At 48.2% G+C, this 23801-nt stretch overlaps 1 protein-coding gene across 1 annotated transcript in view; it reads right to left on the bottom strand.

The window, feature by feature from the left end:
• Positions 1 to 5948: 5948 nt before the first annotated feature.
• Positions 5949 to 23801, bottom strand: part of HOMER3 (homer scaffold protein 3) — a 238895-nt gene continuing 221042 nt past the window's right edge. The window contains exon 9 of the mRNA XM_069216372.1: positions 5949 to 8605. Coding sequence (XP_069072473.1) covers positions 8417 to 8605 — 189 coding nt within the window. The 3' untranslated portion in view covers positions 5949 to 8416. The remainder of the gene's footprint in view (positions 8606 to 23801) is intronic.

Raw genomic sequence — 23801 nt, 5'->3', positions numbered from 1 at the left:
AGTGTACAATTTATTGTAAAATACACCCAGAGGGCATCTTAGAGATGCCCCCTGAATACATGCCCGACTTCTAGTGTAGGCTGACCAGTTCCTGCCAGCCTGCCACACACCAGACATGTTGCTGGCCACATGGGGAGAGTACCTTTGTCACTCTGTAGCCAGGAACAAAGCATGTACTGAGTGGAGGTGCTTCTCACCTCCCCCTGCAGGAACTGTAACACCTGGCGGTGAGCCTCAAAGGCTCATGCCTGTTCCAGCGCCCCAGGGCATCCCAGCTAGTGCAGATGCCCGCCCCTCGGGACATAGCCCCCACGTTTGGCAGCAAGTGCTGAGGCGATAATGAGAAAAACGAGGAGTGACCCACCAGTCAGGACAGCCCCTAAAGTGTCCTGAGCTGAGGGTAACCCCCTGCCTTAGGAAATCCTCCATCTTGGTTTGGAGGATTCTCCTATTCGGAATAGGGATTCATGCCCCCCTATTCCATTGGATTTTCCATTAAATTAAATTGTTTTTTTCTTTCCGCTTGACATAGAGTGGAAAAAGTAAAGTTTCTTGCATTCATTGTCTGCAGATGCATCAGGTTCTACATAGACAAGACCAAAGACCTCTTTTTTCTTTTTTACTTCAGAGCAGTTGCTCTTTTGTTATAGCGCCCCAGGGCATCCCAGCTGGTGGAGATGCCCGCCCTTCCGGCCACTGCCCCCGCTTTTGGCGGCAAGGCTGGAGGAGATAATGAGAAAAACAAGGAGGAGTCACCCACCAGTCAGGACAGCCCCTAAGGTGTCCTGAGCTGAGGTGACCCCTGCCTTGAGAAATCCTCCATCTTGAGTTTGGAGCATTCCCCCAATAGGATTAGGGATGTGCCCCCCTCCCCACAGGGAGGAGGCACAAAGAGGGTGTAGCCACCCTCAAGGACAGTAGCCATTGGCTACTGCCCTCCCAGACCTAAACACACCCCTAAATTCAGTATTTGAGGGCTCCCCAGATCCCAGGAAATCAGATTCCTGCAACCCGAAGAAAGAAGGACTGCTGACCTACAAGCCTGCAAAGAAGGAGGAAGACGACAACTGATTTGGCCCCAGCCCCACCGGCCTGTCTCCAACTTTGAAAACCTGCTCCAGCGACGCATCCGACAGGGACCAGCGACCTCTGAAGCCTCAGAGGACTGCCCTGGACTACAGGACCAAGAAACTCCCGTGAACAGCGGCCCTGTTCAAAACCTGCAACTTCTTTGCAACAAAGAAGCAACTTTCAAAGACTGCACGTTTCCCGCCGGAAGCGTGAGACTTCACACTCTGCACCCGACGCCCCCGGCTCGACCTGCAGAAAACGAACAGCTCAGGGAGGACTACCTGGCGACTGCGAGCCCGTGAGTAACCAGAGACGAGCCCCCACAGCGACGCCTGCAGAGAGAATCCAGAGGCTCCCCCTGACCGCGACTGCCTGTAACAAGGGACCCAACGCCTGGAACCAACACTGCACTCGCAGCCCCAGGACCTGAAGGAACCGATCTTTAGTGCAAGAGCAACCCCCAGGTGACCCTCTGCCTAGCCCAGGTGGTGGCTGCCCCAAGGAGCCTGCCTGCACCGCTGAAGTGACCCCTGGTCCCTCCATTGTTTTCAATCTAAAACCCGATGCCTGCTTTGCTCACTGCACCCGGCCGCCCCTGTGCCGCTGAGGGTGTACTATGTGTGCCTTCTCGTGTCCCCCCCGGTGCTCTACAAAACCCCCCTGGTCTGCCCCCGAGGACGCAAGTACTTACCTGCTGGCAGACTGGAACCGAAGCACCCCTGTTCCCCATAGGCGCCTATGTGTTTTGGGCACCTCTTTGACCTCTGCACCTGACCAGCCCGGAGCTGCTGGTGTGGTAACTTTGGGGTTGCCTTGAACGGTGGGCTGCCTATGCCCCAAACTTGAGACTTGTAAGTGTTTTACTTACCTTCAAAACTAACCTTTATTTACCTCCCCCAGGAACTGTTGATTTTTGCACTGTGTCCACTTTGAAAATAGCTTATTGCCATTTTTACAAAGACTGTACATGTGTTGTTTTAATTCAAAGTTTCTAAAGTATCTAAGTGAAGTACCTTACATTTAAAGTATTAACTGTAAATCTTGAACCTGTGGTTCTTAAAATAAACTAAGGAAAGATATTTTTCAATATAAAAACCTATTGGCCTGGAGTAAGTCTGAGTGTGTGTTCCTCATTTATTGCCTGTGTGTGTACAACAAATGCTTAACACTACCCTCTGATAAGCCTACTGCTCGACCACACTACCTCAAAATACAGCATTAGAATTATCTACTTTTGCCACTATCTTACCTCTAAGGGGAACCCTTGGACTCTGTGCACCCTATTTCTTACTTTGAAATAGTATATACAGAGCCAACTTCCTATATGCTATTACTTGCATTTGAGTTTTTGGACATCTACTGAACTGCTATCAACAATATTCTAGAAGTATTCACTAAAGCGCACCTCATTTTACTGCAAGGGCTGTGAAATCCTTTACACCTCAACTGTATCCAGTAGAAAATGGAACTTCTACCTGGTTACTTTTTTTGACCACAGTTAATTTTTGAAGGGGAAATACTAAACATGTGTTTGATTGTGCAGTGTAGACTTCTCACTTAGGTTTTGTTTAACTTTAAACATTCTTTCTAACTTAAAGTTAAAGCCTCCATGTCCCAGAGACACCGTGGCTCAGGCCTGGGTGCAGAAACGTTTAGAAGATTTTCAGCTCCGGATAGCAGGCCTTTTGCAGTAATTTTACACCACCACTAGGTGGTGACCTTAAGCAGCTGTGTTAAATTACATCAAAGAATTGCCTGCCCTGTCCGGTCAAGCCTTTCACAAGTCGCCGTCATCTAGTACTTAGGTGCAACAGTTTCAATGGAAGTGAAGAAGTCTCCCTGATGCGCCAGACAGCTTCAGTTTTTCACCATCTGTCCTGAGATTTTTCAGTAAATTCAGCATGTCCTAGTTTTCAGAGAGGGTGGACTTAAGTTGGAGGCAGGTGTTCCAGTGGAGAATTAGCTTGCAGCCCCTAGTAATTTAGCTAGCACGAATTCCACTGTGAATGAAGCTTACGTTTAGTCTCTTAGTGCTCCCTTGTTAGTTTTTTCTGTGCTGGTGCGTGCTGCCAGTTAAGTCATTGCGTGTCCCTCAGTCGATGCAAAACTGTAGTCCTACTTCTGTATTTGTGGAACGCACCAGATTTTGGTCTTCAAAAGATAGTAAACCTAGAAGTAAGCCTACCAATTCCATATTGAACTATGTTGTAAATGAAAGTCCAAGGCTGTAGCATGTTGTGCAATTACCTGCAGCATCTAGTCGCTATGTTTTAAACCTTTCCCAAGTATTGGGGTAAAATTGTTGAAATATTTCTGCTTTGGGCTGAGGCAGGAGCATTGCTCGGTCTTTTGGAAAGAACTGAAATCACTGCTGTGTCCTTTAATTCCTTCAACTTCTGTCACATTTTGAGGAGAGAATAAAGAATACACATTTTGGAGTCCCAGAGAAAATGACAGTTTGCTGTTCACATGTTCTCCTGCACTAACAAGAAAGCAATTTTTGAGACAATGCATTGGAATCTGTCACCCTCTTGCGCCCCTATGTGGTTGTATCCTAAGGCATCTGTGTATAGTGCCTTTCAGGTACTACTGGCCACTATTAACAATGTTTAAAAATAGAAAGCGTAACTTTTTATCTGACATCGCCTGCTCATTGGCTATGCATTATCAATCTCCCTGAAACAGGAAATATTTGCGACAGAAAAGCAGGTGTCAAAAAATAAAACTTTGATTTAAATTTTAAATTACAAATAAAGGGGACAGACCATTTCTTCTGAGCTCCTGCTGCAGATTCCCAATAAAATATATTGCACAGGCACATATGGGTAAATTTGGAATCTGGGAAGAAATCCATTCTCCTCGTCTTCTAATGTAACCATTGGTGTGTCTGGGCAGGATGCACCACCAGTTGTAAATAGGTAAAAATAAAGGTGCTCGGCTCCTGAAGAAGACAGGATCCTGAGATGGTCAGAATCAGCACCGAAACATGTTCACCCCATTGAAGGGTTGGGGAATTAGGTGATATATTTGGAATTTCTGATTCCCCTAAAAGTGAAAAAGGTTAAAATGAGGTGGCATACCTTCAAAAGAAGATATAAAAATAATGTCATATCCTGAAATCTATTCATTGCCAATTCTAATTTTACCAAACAAGTCTCAGAGTGATGACACCATACAGGTGTTTCAGTACAAGAAACAAAATATTTCCCAGTTACAACAGTTTTGTAGCTTGAAGCTGTTCTTGATTCACCTGCTCTGCTTTAATCCGCCTTCTAGCATCGGTGTCTGGGAATACACACATTTCCCTTGCATGATCAAAGGACTGTTCTTGAGATAAATTGTTGATTACAGCACTGCATAAACATGTTCTACGACAAAAAAACACTGAGCACCCCTTAATGAAAAGCAGGATGGAGACCACCATAAGATAAACATTCACTTTATTTTTGGTACTTCCCCCTCTTAGTCCAAAACCATTCACCTCACTGTATAAATTCCATTGTCAGCTCAAGAGAGTTTTTAAAAAGATACTATTGAAAAATAAAGCTAGTTAGGAACTATGCATCTGAAAAAGCTTATAAACGCTCACAAACAAGATTCTGATCAGACTGAGGTTGGTGGCCAGGTGCCAGACTGCGGGCTCGCCTGGGGTCACGGTCTCCTCCAGCTTGTGCTTGGCGGACAAGTGTCTATACGCTTTTGGCCTTTTCTGAATCAGATATAAGTGAGCAGACTCAATGTCGTTGAAACTCTAAGAAAACTTACAACTTTTAGATACATAGCAGCTCTCATATGTATACAGACAGAGAGGGATCACAGAATTGTAACCACGTAACAAAGGCCTCTAATGTAATCTTGGGCTTTTAATGACAGTATCGTTAAACATATAGTTCGGCGTCTCACTATGCATTACGTGAACATATGTCAACATAACCTGTAATGTATTTTTATATTACATGGCGAATATAGGACTTGCTTTAAAGACATTGCGTTGGGATGTCATAATTCACAGGTTTGACTCCAATACCCCCTCATCCATCTTCCTCATCAAAGTCCTCACATGTGGGGTGGCGGGGGTTCTTATACCGAGATGGTGGACCTCAATAACCAATGGGGAAGGTGGTCTTTTTTCACTGCTGACCTAAACATTTTCAACCCTACGTCCATTTTTACTTTTGCTTGACACATCCCTTTATCCAAACACACGCTTCTACTGCTAGCAAACCGTTAGCTTTGGGAGGGCTCGATATCCAGGACCCAGACGAGGAATCTAGAACTCACAGTAATGACATGATTTATGAGTTAAACCAACAACATGTGTACATAAGTAGATGGATGAATAGGTGAGGCAGGCAGACGTAGACATACACAGGTTGAGGAACTGGCTGATAAATTTACAAATGGATCCACATAACCATACCTAGAGGCAGCAATAGACTGATTGATTAATAGAAAGATACTGCAGAGGGTAGGACACATAGGGAGGAGAGGTGGGCTTGTAACACAGCTTTTTCTGCTGCCTAGAGTTCTAGTTGATCTTCCTGCAACAAGCAGCAAGGTGCAGCGGGTGCACAGACGTATTGCGCTGAGATGCTCCACTGCTCAAACTGATCGCGCAGAGGCGCTGCCCTTTTACAAGTCTGAGTGAGATGTTGCGGATGTCCCGCGGCCTGCCGGTCTCCCAGAAGTGTTCCCTCCCGCCCTACCTAGCGGAGGTGATTGTTTGAGGCAGATGCTGATAAGTTTATTGGGCAAACCTTCAAGGAAATGTTCTATCGGGTCAATATACCTAAACACAAAGCAACTAACACACACACACACACACGTGTTGCTTGTATTTTTAAGGTGCAAGCTATTTTTTTTATTTTTATTTTTTTAACTGGAGGCTTTTTAAAATTACCCTTAATTTTTAGTTACTTTTGATTGATTGCCTGCCTTTGGACCCAGGCGAGACCCAGCTTTGTTTCTTAGATCAGTGGCGGAGAATAACCGATTGGGCGCCCTCTTTGTAAGTGGGGTGCTCTACCCTCTTACTATGCATTACAACGGGGCTCCGGTGAATGAGGCATAGCTCGCCGAATGTAAAGGGGAAAGTGAAATTCGTAGATGAGACCTGCTAGTAGGTTGACCATATGATGCAAATGCAGGAGGGGCAGATATTTCCCAGTTGAGGGTTCCCCCCTGATTCAGATAACAAAAAGACTGCTTGGCTTTACAATGTACCCAACATTAGGGTGCTTCGAGAAATCAGGAATCCTGTTAACCCCCTGAGTCACAGAAATCTCATCCTATTTGGGCAACAAGCTTCCAAGTTTACTAAACTGGCCAAACCTGTGTCACAAACTCCATTGTCACTCCATAATGTGCCAACTATTTCCTAGTTGCAGTATTTTAAGGACATTTTTCGAATGGGGAAACAGCCTGAACTCCACAAGGCAATGCACTAAGGAGAGTAGATTTGTGAGAGTGAAAAAGCAGTTCTGATTATGCTCCAAATGGAGTTAATGGTGGCTGCAGTAAAGTGGACAGAAGAGCTGGCTGTACATTGAGGCCAAATATGTCAATGTGATCACAGAGAGGAAGCATCACTGTTGAAAGTTCATAACTTGTTTTACTCACAATGTAGATCTCAGTTTGGTCAATGTCTGAGGTGTAGGGGAAATGCATATTGGGAAAGCACTGACCAATCAGGAGGGCTCGTTAGAGTGCTAAGTTGGAACCAGTGGGAATGGTAACATGATAAATCACTGTTCCAAAGAATGGCGGATCAATGAAGAATTAATGTATTGTTGATGAGGGGCCACACTGTGATCTGTTCAGTGATTGGCAGTTTACTGGACAATGTGATTGGCTAGTTGTGATGCACGGGGTACGGTGAAAGCGGGAACGCTCTACTTTGCATGCGTGGCCGCAGCCTTGAGGGAGTCGCTTACAGGTCTGGTCCTTTTTTTTCTGCTGCTCTATTAAGGGAGAAAGGAAAGGGATGTCTGTTGAAGATGGAAACTATTCCAGTAGAAGTAAAAAAAAAAAAAGCAGCTCCCAAAATGTCCTGGGGAGTCCTTCCGTTTAAGTGTGGTCATCATATCTCAAATAGAAAAAAAAGGACCTTCACAGGTACAAAATAAGAGCAAAAGGAAGCTGGACTGCATCAGAGAGAGCACTGTCGAAGGACAGCCTAGCCCAGTGTTGGAGGTAAAGCCACAGGAAAGGTTTAGAACTGGTAAGCGATGCCATACAGGGCAGGAATCCCACTATGGCTAATCTGCAAACCTAGAGAGCGCACACTGAATCTCAGCGCCTGCAGTGACAGGTGGAGTGGGTGCAAAACCCATAAACTATGAGTAGTGGTAACTAGAGGAGTAACGTAGTGAATAACCCGGGCACGTGGGTAGAAACTAGTAGTAGGGGAGACACAAAGCCACAAAAAAAGTGGTTGTAATTGGTGGGGTAGGATGGTGGCGATCTCAGAAGACATGGGTAGTAACTTGCGGAATACGGGACTGATACAGGCAAAACGGCAAGCATTAATCTGCAGTAAAAGGCGTATAAGCCCCCGAAAGGCATTAGTGGTAACTGGTGTAGTGTAGGAGGGACAATCCACAAAAAGCATGGGTGGTAATGGCGGTGGATCTGCAGAAGTGGGGAGGGGGCAGAAACAGCCTGTAAGGCAGGGATTGGCAATCAGTGGAGTGCATTTAGTACCAAAAAGGTTTAGACGACTGGTGGAGTGTGAAACTGCCAAACCAAGGAGGCCAGGGCTTGTAATTCAAAGGGCGGGATTGGCGATGCCCAAAACTCATTGGGGGTTAACTGGTAGAGTAAGAGGGTGGCAGTGCCCATACACCATGAGCTGGTGGTTCCATGCACAGGGTGGCCCTGAAACACTATGTGGATGTCACACGTCCAAGCCTACCAGCCAAGCATCTTCCTTATATACAGAGACCAACTACAGCAAAGGCTTGTGGTGTCGTTGTTTCTAAGCACTAAGGGATGGAGCGACCTGCACACTATAACCACTGCGAGGCAGAAGGTATTCCAATACTACTATGGTCCTGAGCGCAGAAGTCACTAAAGAGCACCATAAGATTTACAGTGCAAGTTCAGGTGTCTGGACCTGTGCCACGTTCTGATAACCACTTGCCAATCAAAAGCAAGATGCCAGCGCCCTCTGCACATCAAGACTGGTGAGTGAGGACTCGCTGTCTGTAAAGTTGGCCATGGAAAAGCTCTGGTATTTGCTTCTTCCGAGGCTTCTCCTACGTTGCAGACAGACAACAGAGTGCCTGGTCTCACATGGTGGCATCAGCACAGGGACCTCCTTGTGCCCCCTTCAAAGGGCAGTTCTTCAGTTGTTCTCAATCAGTTTGGCCAAACTCTGCCGCAGCTCGCTCAGCTCGAAGAGCTTGATATCCAGCAGCTCTCCCACCTTGTTGACCTCGCTCTGCATCTTCTCGCGCTCGGAGAGGACTTCCTCCAGCATCTGCTCTGCGTGCCTGAGCTGTTGTTCCAGCTCTTCATTCCTGGCTTCCGCCTCCTGTGCAGGATAATACAAAACCCTCAATTAGACAAGCAGAGACATCATAGCAACTAAGTTTACACAACCTAAGAAATACGTTACTTATTTGTAACAATTGTTCAAATTCATCCTGTGGGTGAAACTGACTCCGCTTGTGATGTACGCTCACTAGATAGAGGAATAATGCATGGTGTGCAAACCTAGAATTGGTTCACGTGGCAAAACATGGACAGACGGAGGGCTATGTTCAAGATGAAGGGAAATGCACAAGCGAGGGCAAGCCCACCAGCGCATCTCATCCTACTGCCTTGTATGCGGAGCGGTAACTAAGGAATACTCAACTAATTGTGGAATGGAGCGCAGAACTTGGACTGTACAAATTAATCACCAACATCGACCTTCTAAGCCTTGCTTATTTCAAGTCTGATAGCGAATGATGATGGACAGATGAGGTGGGGGGATAGGTGGTGTGATTGAGGTCCGCAAAAAAATGAATCTTACAAAATTTCGAGCTAAGTAACTCAAATATTATTCTGAGTGCCAAAGTTTTATAATTTATCTGTAATAGCTAATGCTTGACGTCTGTTTCTTAAAAGCAGCCCCCAAATTTTAAATAAAAGTCTTTATCAGGATTCCTTTTGGTCACCATTCACTGTTGGCCAGCCACTTTACTTTCTTCTTTTAACACAGGATCCGTGATTTAATTCTGGTTATATGCACGGAGTAGGAAGTTGGCTCTGTATGTACTATTTCAAAGTAAGAAATAGCATGCACAGAGTCCAAGGGTTCCCCTTAGAAGTAAGATAGTGGAAAAAGAGATAATTCTAATGCTCTATTTTGTGGTAGTGTGGTCGAGCAGTAGGCTTATCAGAGGGTAGTGTTAAGCATTTGTTGTACACAAAGGCAATAAATCAGGAACACACACTCAGAGACAATTCCAGGCCAATAGGTTTTTGTATAGAAAAATATCTTTTCTTAGTTTATTTTAAGAACCACAGGTTCAAGATTTACAAGTAATACTTCAAATGAAAGGTATTTCACTTAGGAACTTTAGGAACTTTGAATTAGCAAAATAGCATGTACAGTTTTGGCAAAAATGGCAATGAGCTATTTTAAAACTAGACACTGTGATTTTCAACAGTTCCTGGGGGAGGTAAGTGTTTGTTAGTTTTGCAGGTAAGTAAACCACCTATAGGGTTCAAAGTTGGGTCCAAGGTAGCCCACCGTTGGGGGTTCAGAGCAACCCCAAAGTTACCACACCAGCAGCTCATGGCCGGTCAGGTGCAGAGGTCAAAGTGGTGCCCAAAACACATAGGCTCCAATGGAGAAGGGGGTGCCCCGGCTCCAGTCTGCAAGCAGGTAAGTACCCGCGTCTTCGGAGGGCAGACCAAGAGGGTTTTGAAGGGCACCGGGGGGGACACAAGTCAGCACAAAAAGTACACCCTCAGCGGCACGGGGGCGGCCGGGTGCAGAGTGCAAACAGGCGTCAGGTTTGCAATAGGTTTCAATGGGAGACCCAGGGGTCTCTTCAGCGAAGCAGGCAGGCAAGGGAGGGGCTCCTCGGGGAAGCCACCACCTGGGCAAGGGAGAGGGTCACCTGGGGGTCGCTTCTGCACTGGAGGTCGGATCCTTCAGGTCCTGGGGGCTGCGGGTGTAGTGTCTTTACCAGGCGTCGGGTTATTTGAAGCAGGCAGTCATGGTCAGGGGGAGCCTCTGGATTCCCTCTGCATGCATCGCTGGGTGGGGGGGGTTCAGGGAGGTCAACTCTGGCTACTCACAGGGTCGTAGTCGCCGGGGAGTCCTCCCTGTAGTGTTGGTTCTCCGCAGGTCGAGCCGGGGGCGTCGGGTGCAGAGTGCAAAGTCTCACGCTTCCGGCGGGAAACGTGTGTTCTTTAAAAGTTGCTTCTTTGTTTCAAAGATGTTTCTTCTTTGGAGCAGAGCCGCTGTCCTCGGGAGTTCTTGGTCCTTTTAGATGCAGGGTAGTCCTCTGAGGCTTCAGAGGTCGCCGGACCCTGTGGAACGCGTTGCTGTTGCAGTTTTTCTTGAAGTGGGGAGACAGGCCGGTAGGGCTGGGGCCAAAGCAGTTGGTGTCTCAGTCTTCTCTGCAGGGCTTTCAGGTCAGCAGTCCTTCGTCTTAGGTTGCAGGAATCTATCTTGCTAGGTTCTGGGAGCCCCTAAGTACTCGCTTTAGGGGTGTGTTTAGGTCTGGGGGGTTAGTAGCCAATGGCTACTAGCCCTGAGGGTGGCTAAACCCTCTTTGTGCCTCCTCCCTGAGGGGAGGGGGGGCACATCCCTAATCCTATTGGGGGAATCCTCCATCTGCAAGATGGAGGATTTCTAGAAGTCAGAGTCACCCTCACCTATGGTATAGTGCACCCTGCCTTAGGGCTGTAAGGCCTGCTAGAGGGGTGACTTATCTATGCCTATAGGCAGTGTGAGGTTGGCATGGCACCCTGAGGGGAGTGCCATGTCGACTTAGTCATTTTCCCCACCAGCACACACAAGCTGCCAAGCAGTGTGTCTGTGCTGAGTGAGGGGTCCCTAGGGTGGCATAAGACATGCTGCAGCCCTTAGAGACCTTCCCTGGCATCAGGGCCCTTGGTACCAGGGGTACCAGTTAAAAGGGACTTACCTGGATGCCAGGGTGTGCCAATTGTGGAAACAAAGGTACAGGTTAGGGAAAGAACACTGGTGCTGGGGCCTGGTTAGCAGGCCTCAGCACACTTTCAAATCATAACTTGGCATCAGCAAAGGCAAAAAGTCAGGGGGTAACCATGCCACGGAGGCATTTCCTTACACACGGACTTAAATTTATTTCCATTAAAAGCCACTATGCATTTAAAGGGTCAGGTCTTCATCAGGGGGCATATCTATGGCAGCAGTGTTCCAATATTTACTTAAATCCCACAAGAGAATCTTTTCCCTTTGAAATACCAGTCTCCCATGCACGCACCCCAAACGGTCTTGTTAGTGTGCAATACTGGGAGTATATTGTCTTGTCTACAAAAAATGAAGACTTAATGGCCATCTTAGGAAGACGGTATGATGCCTGAGTCACAATGGTGACACCAACGCAAAGTTTTATACTAATACGATCTTTTAACGCATAGTGCTGAGGACCGGATAAGGTGGCAACGGAAAGACCTCCAATTTCACTAAGAACTGCTAAATCTGGAGCAGAATTTACCAGCAAAGCTACCTCCACCATTGAACTATTATAGGCTACAATAACAGGGCAGCGAATTCTGCTCTGAAACAGACACTTATTTCCACAACTCAGAGACATTTCTGCTAGCAAGCAAATCAAAATCAAGTACTAAATCTTCGAAGAGCCAATCAGGTCTTTGAATCTCCCTCTTCTTGGGATATTTAAAGTGCCGCTCTGTGGATGACACAAGTGATTTATGGAGGATTAAAGAGGTGCACCTCTATGATGTTAATGCAGGAGAGATGTGCCACACTGAATAGGAGACCATATATTTATGGGATATTTTAAAGTGTTCCTCTGTGGAAAAAAACAGATTTACAGGAAATGTAAAAAGTGTCACACTGAGGAGGAGACCACAGATATATGGTGTAGGAAGTTGGCTCTGTATATACTATTTCAAAGTAAGAAATAGTGTGCACAGAGTCCAAGGGTTCCCCTTAGAGGTAAGATAGTGGCAAAAGTAGATAATTCTAATGCTCTATTTTGTGGTAGTGTGGTCAAGCAGTAGGCTTATCAGACGGTAGTGTTAAGCATTTGTTGTACACACACAGGCAATAAATGAGGAACACACACTCAAAGACTTACTCCAGGCCAATAGGTTTTTATATTGAAAAATATACTTTCTTAGTTTATTTTAAGAACCACGGGTTCAAGATTTACAGTTAATACTTTAAATGTAAGGTACTTCACTTAGATACTTTAGGAACTTTGAATGAAAACAATATCATGTACAGTCTTTGTAAAAATGGCAATAAGCTATTTTCAAAGTGGACACAGTGCAAAAATCATCAATTCCTGGGGGAGTTAAGTAAAGGTTAGATTAGGAGGTAAGTAAAACACTTACAAGTCTCATTTCTGGGGCATAGGCAGCCCACCTTTGGGGGTTTAATGCAACCCCAAAGTTACCACACCAGCAGCTCAGGGCCAGTCAGGTGCAGAGGTCAAAGAGGTGCCCAAAACACATAGGCGCCTATGGAGAACATGGGAGCTCCGGTTCCAGTCTGCCAGCAGGTAAGTACCCGCATCCTCGGGGGCGAACCAGGAGGGTTTTGTAGAGCACTGGGGGGGAACACAAGTAGGCACACAAAACACACCTTCAGTGGCACAGGGGCGGCCGGGTGCAGTGTGCAAAGCAGGCTTCGGGTTTCAGGTAGGAAACAATGGAAGGACCCAGGGGTCACTCTAGCGGTGCAGGCAGGCACAGGAGGGGCTTCTCGGGACAGCCACCACGTGGGCAAGGCGAGGGTCGTCTGGGGGTCACTCCTGCGTCGAAGTTCGGTTCCTTCAGGTCCTGGGGGCTGTGGGTGCAGTGCTGGTTCCAGGCGTCAGGTCCCTTGTTACAGGCAGTCGCGGTCAGGGGGAGCCTCTGGATTCTCTCTGCAGGCGTCGCTGTGGGGGCTCGGGAGTAGTCTCTGGTTACTCACGGGCTCGCAGTCGCCAGGGAGTCCTCCCTGAGGTGTTGATTTTCTGCAGGTCGAGCTGGGGGCGTCGGGTGCAGAGTGTAGAGTCTCACGCTTCCGGCGGGAAACGTGAAGTCCTTGGAAGTTGCTTCTTTGTTGCAGAGAAGTAGCTGGTTTTGAACAGGGCCGCTGTTCACGGGAGTTTCTTGGTCCTGTAGTCCAGGGCAGTCCTCTGAGGCTTCAGAGGTCGCTGGTCCCTGTCAGATGCGTCGCTGGAGCAGGTTTTCGAAGTTGGAGACAGGCCGGTTGGGCTGGGGCCAAAGCAGTTGTCGTCATCCTTCTTCACTGCAGGCTTGTAGGTCAGCAGTCCTTCTTGTTTCTTCAGGTTGCAGGAATCTGGTTTCCTGGGTTCTGGGTGCCCCTAAATACTCAGTTTAGGGGTGTGTTTAGGTCTGGGGGGCAGTAGCCAATGGCTACTGTCCTTGAGGGTGGCTACACCCTCCTTGTGCCTCCTCCCTGAGGGGGGGGGGGCACATCCCTATTCCTATTGGGGGAATCCTCCAAAATCAAGATGGAGGATTTCTAAAGGCAGGGGTCACCTCAGCTCAGGACACCTTAGGGGCTGTCCTGACTGGTGGGTGACTACTCCTTGTTTTTCTCATTATCTCCTCTGGACTTGCTGCCAAAAGTGGGGGCTGTGTCCAGTGGGCGGGTACCTCCACTAGCTGGAGTGCCCTGGGGCATTGTAACACGAAACCTGAGCCTTTGAGGCTCACTGCTAGGTGCTACAGTTCCTGCAGGGGGGAGGTGTGAAGCACCTCCACCCAGGGCAGGCTTTTGTTTCTGTCCTCAGAGAGCACAAAGGCCCTCACCACATGGGGTCAGAAACTCGTCTCTCAGCAGCAGGCTGGCATAGACCAGTCAGTCCTGCACTGAAGGATTGGGTAAAATACAGGGGGCATCTCTAGGATGCCCTGTGTGTGTATGTTTTAATAAATCCAACACTAGCATCAGTGTGGGTTTATTATTCTGAGAAGTTTGATACCAGACTTCCCAGTATTCAGTGTAGCCATTATGGAGCTGTGGAGTTCATTTTTGACAGACTCCCAGACCATATACTTAATATGGCCACAGTGTACTTACAATGTCTAAGAAGAGACTTAGACCCTGTAGGGGCATATTGCTCATGCAGCTACGCCCTCACCTGTGGTATAGTGCACCCTGCCTTAGGGCTGTAAGGCCTGTTAGAGGGGTGACTTACCTATGCCACAGGCAGCATTTTGTGAGCATGGCATCCTGAGGGGGATGCCATGTGGACTTTGCATTTTTCTCCCCACCAACACACACAATCTACAATGGCAGAGTGCATGTGTTAGGTGAGGGGTCCCTTAGGGTGGCACAACATATGCTGCAGCGCTTAGGGACCTTCCCTGGTACCACTGGTACCTTTTACAAGGGAGTTATCTGTGTGCCAGGGGTGTGCCAATTGTGGAAACAATGGTACATTTTAGGTGAAAGAACACTGGTGCTGGGGCCTGGTTAGCAGGGCCCCAGCACACTTCTCAGTCAAGTCAACATCAGTATCAGGCAAAAGGTGGGGGGTAACTGCAAAAGGGAGCCATTTTCTTACATGTGGGATATTTAAACGTGTCTCTCTGTGGAAGAGACCACGGATTTATAGGAAATTTAAAAGCATCACACTGAGAACGAGACCACAGATTTATGGGATATTTAAAGGTGTCTTTCTACAGATGACATCAGACATCAAATGGACAACGGCGAAACCTCGGCCCTCATCCTCCTCGACCTATCAGCCGCTTTTGACACAGTCTGCCACCGCACCCTACTGACCCACCTCCAGGAAGCCGGCATCCAAGACAAAGCCCTCCACTGGATCTCATCCTTTCTCTCCGACAGAACTCAGAGAGTCCGACTCTCCCCCTTTCGCTCCAAAGCCACCAACCTCATCTGCGGCGTCCCCCAAGGATCCTCCCTCAGCCCTACTTTGTTCAACGTCTACATGGCCCCCCTTGCAAAACTGGCCCGCCAGCATCACCTCAGCATCATCTCCTACGCCGACGACACCCAGCTCGTCCTCTCCCTGACCAAAGACCCACTCACCGCCAAAACAAACCTCCACGAAGGACTAAAATCCATCGCCGAATGGATGAACAACAGTCGCCTGAAACTCAACTCCGACAAGACGGAAATCCTCATCCTCGGGCGCTCTCCTTCGGCCTGGAACGACTCATGGTGGCCCGCCGACCTCGGACCCCCACCCACCCCTGCCAGCCACGCAAGAAACCTCGGCTTCATCCTGGACTCTGCACTCACCATGTCCAAACAGGTCAGCACCGTCTCCTCCTCCTGTTTCAACACCCTCCGCATGCTCCGCAGAATCTTCAAGTGGATTCCAACAGAAACCAGAAAGATGGTGACCCAGGCCCTCGTCAGCAGCAGACTTGACTACGGCAACGCACTCTACACAGGCATCCCAACCAAAGACATCAAACGACTCCAGCGTATCTAAAATGCCTCCGCCCGACTGATCCTCGACATACCCCGCCGATGTCACATCTCCCCTCACCTGAGGGAACTCCACTGGCTCCCGGTGGAGAAGAGGATCACCTTTAAACTCCTCACCCACGCTCACAAGGCACTTCACAACGCCGGACCCTCCTACCTCAACTCCAGACTTAATTTCTACGCTCCCACACGTCAACTTCGATCCGCCAACCTCGCCCTCGCCGTCGTCCCCCGAATCCAGCGCAAGACCTGCGGCGGCAGATCCTTCTCCTTCCTCGCCGCCAAGTCCTGGAACTCTCTCCCCACATCTCTACGCCAGACCCAGGACCTCCTCGCCTTCAGGAGACTCCTCAAAACCTGGCTCTTCGACCGCTAACTGCAGCACACCTCCACCCTTTCCCCCCCCTTCCCCCCAGCGCCTCGAAACCCTGACGGGTACATAGCGCGCTTTATAAATATCGTGATTGATTGATTGCAGAAGAGACCACAGATTTATTGTAATCGTATTTATATAGTGCTCACTCCCCCTGATGAGGCATCAAAGTGTGTTTCGGCAAATAGCACACTACTCCAGAGCGCAAAAAAGGATTAGTGGTGGGTTAGTATAGGGAAATATGAGTCCATTTCAGCGGTGGCCATGCAAGTCTGTTAGGCCGATTGAATAGGATAGAGGAGGGAAGAGTCTAGAAATTGTTGTTTGGGAGATCATAGTAGTAGGGTGAGGTTTGGGGTGAGTAAAAAGAGATCTGAGGAGAGAAGAATCTCTAGAAGGGGATCAGGGAGGTCACATTAGTAACTTGAGGTTTGGGGTGAGTAAAAGGAGAGACAGAGGAGGGAAGAATGTAGAAAGGGTTGTTTGAGAGATGATAGTTGTAAAATGAGGTTTGGGGTGATCGAAGGAGGGAAGAGACTAGAAAGGATTGTTTTGGAGATCATAGCAGCAGAAGGGGGTCTGGGATGAGTCCGAGTGGAGGGAGAGGGTATATTGAGAGGTGCAGGGTGAGACACTAGGGCATCGGAGAGACAGAGGAGGGAAGAATGTAGAAAGGGTTGTTTGAGAGATGATAGTTGTAAAATGAGGTTTGGGGTGATCGAAGGAGGGAAGAGACTAGAAAGGATTGTTTTGGAGATCATAGCAGCAGAAGGGGGTCTGGGGTGAGTCCGAGTGGAGGGAGAGGGTATATTGAGAGGTACAGGGTGAGACACTAGTGCATCGGAGAGAGGCAAAGCTCAAAGATTGTTTTCTCTTCTTCAGTAGGAGTAAAGTAATAAATATGTAGAAAAGTACGCAGAGACGGTATACGTGTATAAGGAAGATGATATTTTGATATTTAAAGACGTATTTTATGAACTCAAATGTGTGTATTTCTGTATTTATTTTCTTTGATTTCTCGTGAATGTTTCACTAGTGAAGCACTTGTAGATAAAACAGTTACGACAACATTGACATATTATGATAGATAAATAAGAGACCCAGAAGCGTCTAATCAAATAATTTACATGAAAACTATGCAGTGACCTATATACATGTAAAGCAACGAATAATATACACATATATATATTACCATAAGTAATATATACATTTGCCAAGCAGACCCTAAAGAATATCTATATATTTTAATAGCCATAATTGTTATACATATTTGTACAAAGAAACACACATATCTAGATACATACAATAAGTGTTTGCGTACACAGGGATACGCTGTAGGTTTATGGGATATTTAAACGTGTCCCTCTGTGGAGGGGGCCAGGGCACGGATTTATGTGAATTTCCGACCTGCTTACTGAACAAAGCCCTTTTTCTTTAAAAACAGACAATCCTATTAATGTGTAAGAAGAGGGCCGGGGGATTACAAGGGTGGGATCAGGGGGTCTTTGTAACAAGTGAGCACGCAGAGGCGGATTAATGCCCCCCTCTTGACCCTACGCGGTGCCCCCTAAAGGTTGCCGGGGTAACCCCGCGCCGCAGACGTGAGGACCACCCCCGCCATCCGCAAAGCGTGGGGGGCGGGAGACACACAGAGGATGAAAACAAGATGCAGGGGCTCGGGGACCCCAGAAGTACAATTATCTGGGGGTGCCACGAGACAGGATGTGTAGAGTTTGCTACTCAATGAATTAGTCAGGCACGTATGGTTTCCTAATTTGAATAGAGACAGACAGACAGACACGGAGAGGCAGGCAGGCATACAGCCAGAGACAGACATACAAAGAGACATACAGACTGATGGCTAGGCGCTTGTAGCTATGGAGACGATACATAAATAAACAGATCGATGGACACCTGGGCAGACAGATGGACAGCTCGACAGACAGACGCGCACTAGCACTGCTAGGAAGAACGTCTTTCACACCCAAAAACAGAGCCTTCGGGTGTCACGAATTCATCCACTCACTGTGAGATCACTACTGGGGGATGCTTTTTTATTGGGGGGGGAATCAAAGGCTGGTGGTGAGAAGGAAGGAGTGCAACTGTCCACCTCTTCCTCTGTAAGGATCCTTCTGCGAGTGAGCACTCACCCCTCCGAGTATGCACTTCGCCCTCGGAGTACGCACTCCTCCCTCTGCGAGTATGTGCTCACCCCTCTGAGTACGCACTCATCCATCCATCCTCCACGGCAGCACTCACCCCGCTATGAATATGCACTTATCCTTCTTTGAATATGCATCCAGCCCTCTGTGAGTAGGCACTCATCCTTCTCTGAATATGCACTCACCTCCTCTGAGTATGCACTCATCCTTCAGTGAGTGTCCACTCCTCCGTCTGCGAGTATGTACTCACCCCTCTTAGTATGCATTCCTCCCTCTGATTACGCACTCATCCCTTTGTGAGTATGCATCCATCCTCCACGGCAGCACTCACCCATCTATGAATATGCACTTATCCTTCTTTGAATATACATCCATCCCTCTGTGAGTAGGCACTCATCCTTCTCTGAATATGCACTCACCTCCTCTGAGTATGCACTCCTCCGTCTGCGAGTATGTACTCACCCCTCTGAGTATGCACTTCTCCCTCTGCGAGTATGTGCTCACCCCTCTGAGTATGTAATCATCCCTCTGAGTACGCACTCATCCCTTTGTGAGTATGAATCCATCCCCCATGGCAGCACTCACCTCTTTATGAATATGCAGTTATCTTTCTTTGAATATGCATTCATCCCTCTTAGTAGGCACTCATCCTTCAGTGAGTGTGCACTCCTCCGTCTGCGAGTATGTACTCACCCCTCAGTGTGCACTCCTCCCTCTGCGAGTATGTGCTCACCCCTCTGAGTGTGTAATCATCCCTCTGAGTACGCACTCATGCCTTTGTGAGTATGAATCCATCCCCCAACGGCAGCACTCACCTCTTTATGAATATGCAGTTATCCTTCTTTGAATATGCATTCATCCCTCTTAGTAGGCACTCATCCTTCAGTGAGTGTGCACTCCTCCGTCTGCAAGTATGTACTCACCCCTCTGAGTATGCACTCCTCCCTCTGCGAGTTTGTACTCACCCCTCTGAGTATGCACTCCTCCCTCTGCGAGTATGTGCTCACCCCTCTGAGTATGCACTCCTCCCTCTGCGAGTATGTGCTCACCCCTCTGAGTGTGCACTCCTCCCTCTGCGAGTATGTACTCACCCCTCTGAGTATGTGCTTATCCTTCTGTGAATATGCATCCATCCCTCTGTGAGTAGGCACTCATCCTTCTCTGAATATGCACTCACCTCCTCTGAGTATGTACTCACCCCTCTGAGTATGCACTCCTCCCTCTGCGAGTATGTGCTCAACCCTCTGAGTGTGCACTCCTCCCTCTGCGAGCATGTACTCACCCCTCTGAGTATGTGCTTATCCTTCTGTGAATATGCATTACGTGGATGTTGTATAGCTCATCGTCTGCGCCTCTTGGTGCAGTTCGTCCCTCAGAAAACGGGGTGTTCCAGGCTTGTTACCTCTGCCACAACCCCTGTCCACTGCCCTTAACTTCACTCAGGACCCAGGAGAGATGTATCCCTATCATCATGCAGGCGAATCCCAGCGCCTCCTGCCCTTGGCCTTCACGAGGACACAGTGTGCCCTTGCTCTCCCTCGGTTTTCTTTCACGGGTGCTTGAGTCAGAAGCTAAGAACACCCTGAAACGCACATTCTCTCTCCCCAAACTGCACTGACCGAGCGAGTGTGTAAGACCCTCCTTTGAGACGGTTGGGGGAGCCCTCCCCAACACACACTGAAGGAAGATGGTTAAACGACGACTGTCAAAGCACAAACACCGGGGCACAAGTCCCAACAAAAAGAAGTGGGGGGAGGGGGGGGGGGAGACTAACCAAGTTAGGCAGTATGCACGTGACATCACAGCACGTGACTTCATGTCCTGTGACAGAACGGTGCTCGCACGTGGCATCACAGGAAGTGACATCAGATCTTAACACCTCACACATATGTTTAGTGGGTCTATGAAGAGTACATTTGAGCACATTACGAGTATACACACACATACGCCTGATTTAGACAGAAGAATCACGCTTTTGTAAGCTACACATAAAACAATGTTGCCTTTTGGCAGTGTAAAGCTTCCTGTACCCAAAGACTGAACAAACTAACTCTGCCGCCAGCCTACCCCACCAGGCATAATATTCCATGCGCAGCATAGTTTCATGTAGCTATGACTGCTTTAGCTGCCTGAGCTCTACTGAGGTGAGACCGCTCTCCTATGCGAAGTATGGTTACTCAGCCCTAGCCACCACCTAATGTGTCTGTGGTGGGAACCTCACTCATTCTAGGAGACTGATGCTCTATTTTCACCAACAGACCATGCCCCAAAGCAAGACAGACAAACAGGAGAGAAAGATAAGAAAACAATGCTGAAGGCAGAGAACAGGATGAAAAAAGAACCAGCAAGAATAAGCTAGAGTGGTGAAAGAAAAGGGTTATGGCAACCCTGGCATTCAGCAATAGGGCCCGAAGAAAAAGTTTGGGGATTCTACAAATTAAACACTGCCTCACCCCTAAATGTCAGCTCCACATTTAGTAGCAGACATCTCTTGTGTACTTGTTGACATCATTATTTCTAAACCACCCTCACAGTCACCAGTGGATCCTGGCAGTTCACCCTGGAATCCGTACAACCAGAGTACCCTCACAGAGACTGCTCTCTCCCTCTAAATTTGGTTGCTTAGGACTTCGCACTCCCCAGAATTGGCAAACTGGTGCCCACATGTAAGTCCGTAATATATGGTTCCTAGGTACCCAGGGCATTAGGGTACCAGGGGTCCCCATGGGCTGCAGCATGTATTATGTTACCCATGGGAACCCATGCAAAATGTGTCTGCAGGCCTGCCACTGCAGACTGCGTGAAAAGGTGCATGCACCCTTTCACTATAGGTCACTGCAGCAGGACACTGTAAGTCACCCCTATGGCAGGGCCTCCTAGCCTGAAGGGCAGGGTGCAGGTACCTGTGTGTGAGGGCATCCCTGCATGAGCAGAAGTGCCCATACAAACTCTAGCTCCATTTCTCTGGACTTCGTCAGTGCGGGGAAGCCATTTTACCCATGTACTGGACTACCTGTGCCAAGCTACATAATGGTAACTCCGAACCTGGGCATATTTGGCATCAAACATGTCGGGATCATACCCCAATATTGTTGCCAGTATTGGTTGTATGATTCCATGCACTCAGGAGGCTCCTTAGAGGATCCCCAACATTGCTCCTTCCAGTCTTCCTGGGTTTTCCAGGCAGCCCGTGCTGCTGCCACCCCTCAAACTGCCCTCCTGCTGCTTGAGCAGCTCAAGCGAAGAAAGGCAGAACAAAGGATTTCCTTTCGGAGAGGGGGGTAACAACCTCTCCCTTTAGAAACAGGTGTTACATGGCTTGGGAGGGGTATCCTCCCCAAGCCACTGGTATGCTTTGAAGGGCACATTTAGTGCCCTCCTTACATAAACCGGTTTGCACCAGTCCAGGGAGCCGGCCCCTGGTCTGGTGTCAAACTGGACAATGGAAGGGCGAGTGACCACTTCCCTGTCCATCACCACCCCAGGGGTGGTGCCCAGAACATCTCCAGGTGGCCACTTGATACTGTCATCTTGGTTCCAAGGTGGGCAGAGGCTCCTGGGAACATCTGAGTGGCCAGGTCAGGCAGGTGACATCACAGCCGCCTCCTGAGCGTTGATTCCCCCTTCCTGGGCTATTTAGGGCCTCCCTCCCTCCCGGGTGAGTCTTCAGATTCAATGTGCAAAATTCCAGCATAACTCCTCTGCATCATTTACTTCAAATTCTGGCCACCAGGACTGCAACTGGACCCTTAAAGAACCAAAAATATGCAACACCAGCAACGACTCCTCTCTGCAACATTGCCCTGGGTGTGCATCCTCTGAGGGCGACCAGTCTTCAGCCTGCACAAGATGCAAGAAGGAATCTCTCTTGGAGTGAATGAGTCACTCCCCTGCATCCGCAGGCACCAACTGCAATGACGACTGGCTGCGTTGATCTTCTCTCCTCTGGAGCTGCGTGGATCCTGCATCACAGGTAGTGGTCTGGAGTGGTCCCCTTGGTCCTCTCTATCAGCTGTCCAACTTGGGAAACGGTAAGCCCTTGCTTGTCCTCGCAGGACAGTATCTCTGTGCACTGTGACTCTTGCAGCTACCAACGCTTGTTTGTTCCTCCTCCAAGGGATCTTCAGGCTCTGTGTAGCCCCGGCTTCTAGCAATCTTTCTTGCAAAGCACAGTCTCCTGCCTGCTACTCCAACAACATGGGACTCCTTGTCGGGTGTGCTGAGTGGGACTCACAGCAACTCCTGTACCTGCTGCCCGTGGGTCACCTTTGGGGGCTGCCGCCTCTTCTTGTGACTCTCCTAGCTGCTGATGGTCACCTCCGACTTCCCTCCTTGGGTCGAGTCCCCTGAGCCTTGCTGGTCCTCTTCAGCTTTGAAAAATCCTCTTCTTCAACTCTTGCATTTGCCAAGGCTTGTTGGTGGTTTTCCAACACCAGTGACTGACTGCATCACGACCACCGACAAGGGACATCACTTGCATCACTTCTGGACTCCTTGTCTGCTCCTCTGCTGCACTGCTGACTTTCTCCAGCCACTGTTGACCTGTTCCTGCATTCACAGAAGGGTGGATAGTGGCTACTGTCATGGCCGGACACTCTAACTCAAACTGGACTTGGTCCCCTTCCTTTGCAGGTCCTCTTCTGTCAGGATCCACCTTTGTTTTTTCCAGTCTTGCCTGGGTCTTACACAGTCCTTTTCCAAAGTCCTACTATGGGTTTGGGGAAAACCAGATACTTACCTCTTCTCTCCTGGTCGCTGGGGGGCACCCTGGTACTTAGCTTTTGGGGCCCCTAGTTCCTGCAGCTCCCCTCTACTGATTTCACTTCCTTGGGTGGGGGACTGACTTTCACATTCCACTTACTTAGTATATGGTTTGATCTCCCCCAGGGCCTTCACTATTTGCTATTTGTTTACTATTTGCTATTGCTTTCTATGCTAATCACTGACTTCTAATGTGTACATACTAGTGTGTTTACTTACCTCCAATTAGGGTATTGCCTATTCATTCTTCTAGCATTTGTGTTACCATAATAAAGTATCTCTACTTTTGTAACACTGTGGGATTCTTTCATGTGTGTAAGTGCTGTGTGACTACAGTGGTATTGCATGAGCTTTGCATGTCTCCTAGATAAGTCTTGGCTGCTCATCCACAGCTACCCCTAGAGAGCCCTGGCTTCCTACTGTCTACCCCTCATGACTCTGAACTACATCCGTTTCCAAAACCTAGGAGCATCATAACAAAGCTACTCTGTGTTATTGTGTTATAATACAGTACATCGCAAACTTTGCAGCATCGCTGCAGTAGGTAGGTGAGAAAGGCCAAAAAAACAATACTAGCCATACTCTGGCAGAGTAAAGACTTAGCAAAATGTAACACATCCATATCCAGCGCTCTCGAATTTTCAAAGCTACAAAAGCAACTTGTCTTCCTTTCAGGGAAAACAGCTCTTCAACATTTAGTGATTGGAGTTGGTGAATAAAGCACTTAATTTCAAATCTTTGAAAATCATTTTTTGTTGTGGTGTGACAGAATTAGATACTTCTG

The sequence above is a fragment of the Pleurodeles waltl genome, chromosome 12 (genome assembly GCF_031143425.1).
Source record: "Pleurodeles waltl isolate 20211129_DDA chromosome 12, aPleWal1.hap1.20221129, whole genome shotgun sequence".
NCBI classification, from domain to species: Eukaryota; Metazoa; Chordata; class Amphibia; order Caudata; family Salamandridae; genus Pleurodeles; species Pleurodeles waltl.
Note: the sequence above shows the minus strand (reverse complement) of the source record. Positions and strands in the feature narration are given on the sequence as shown.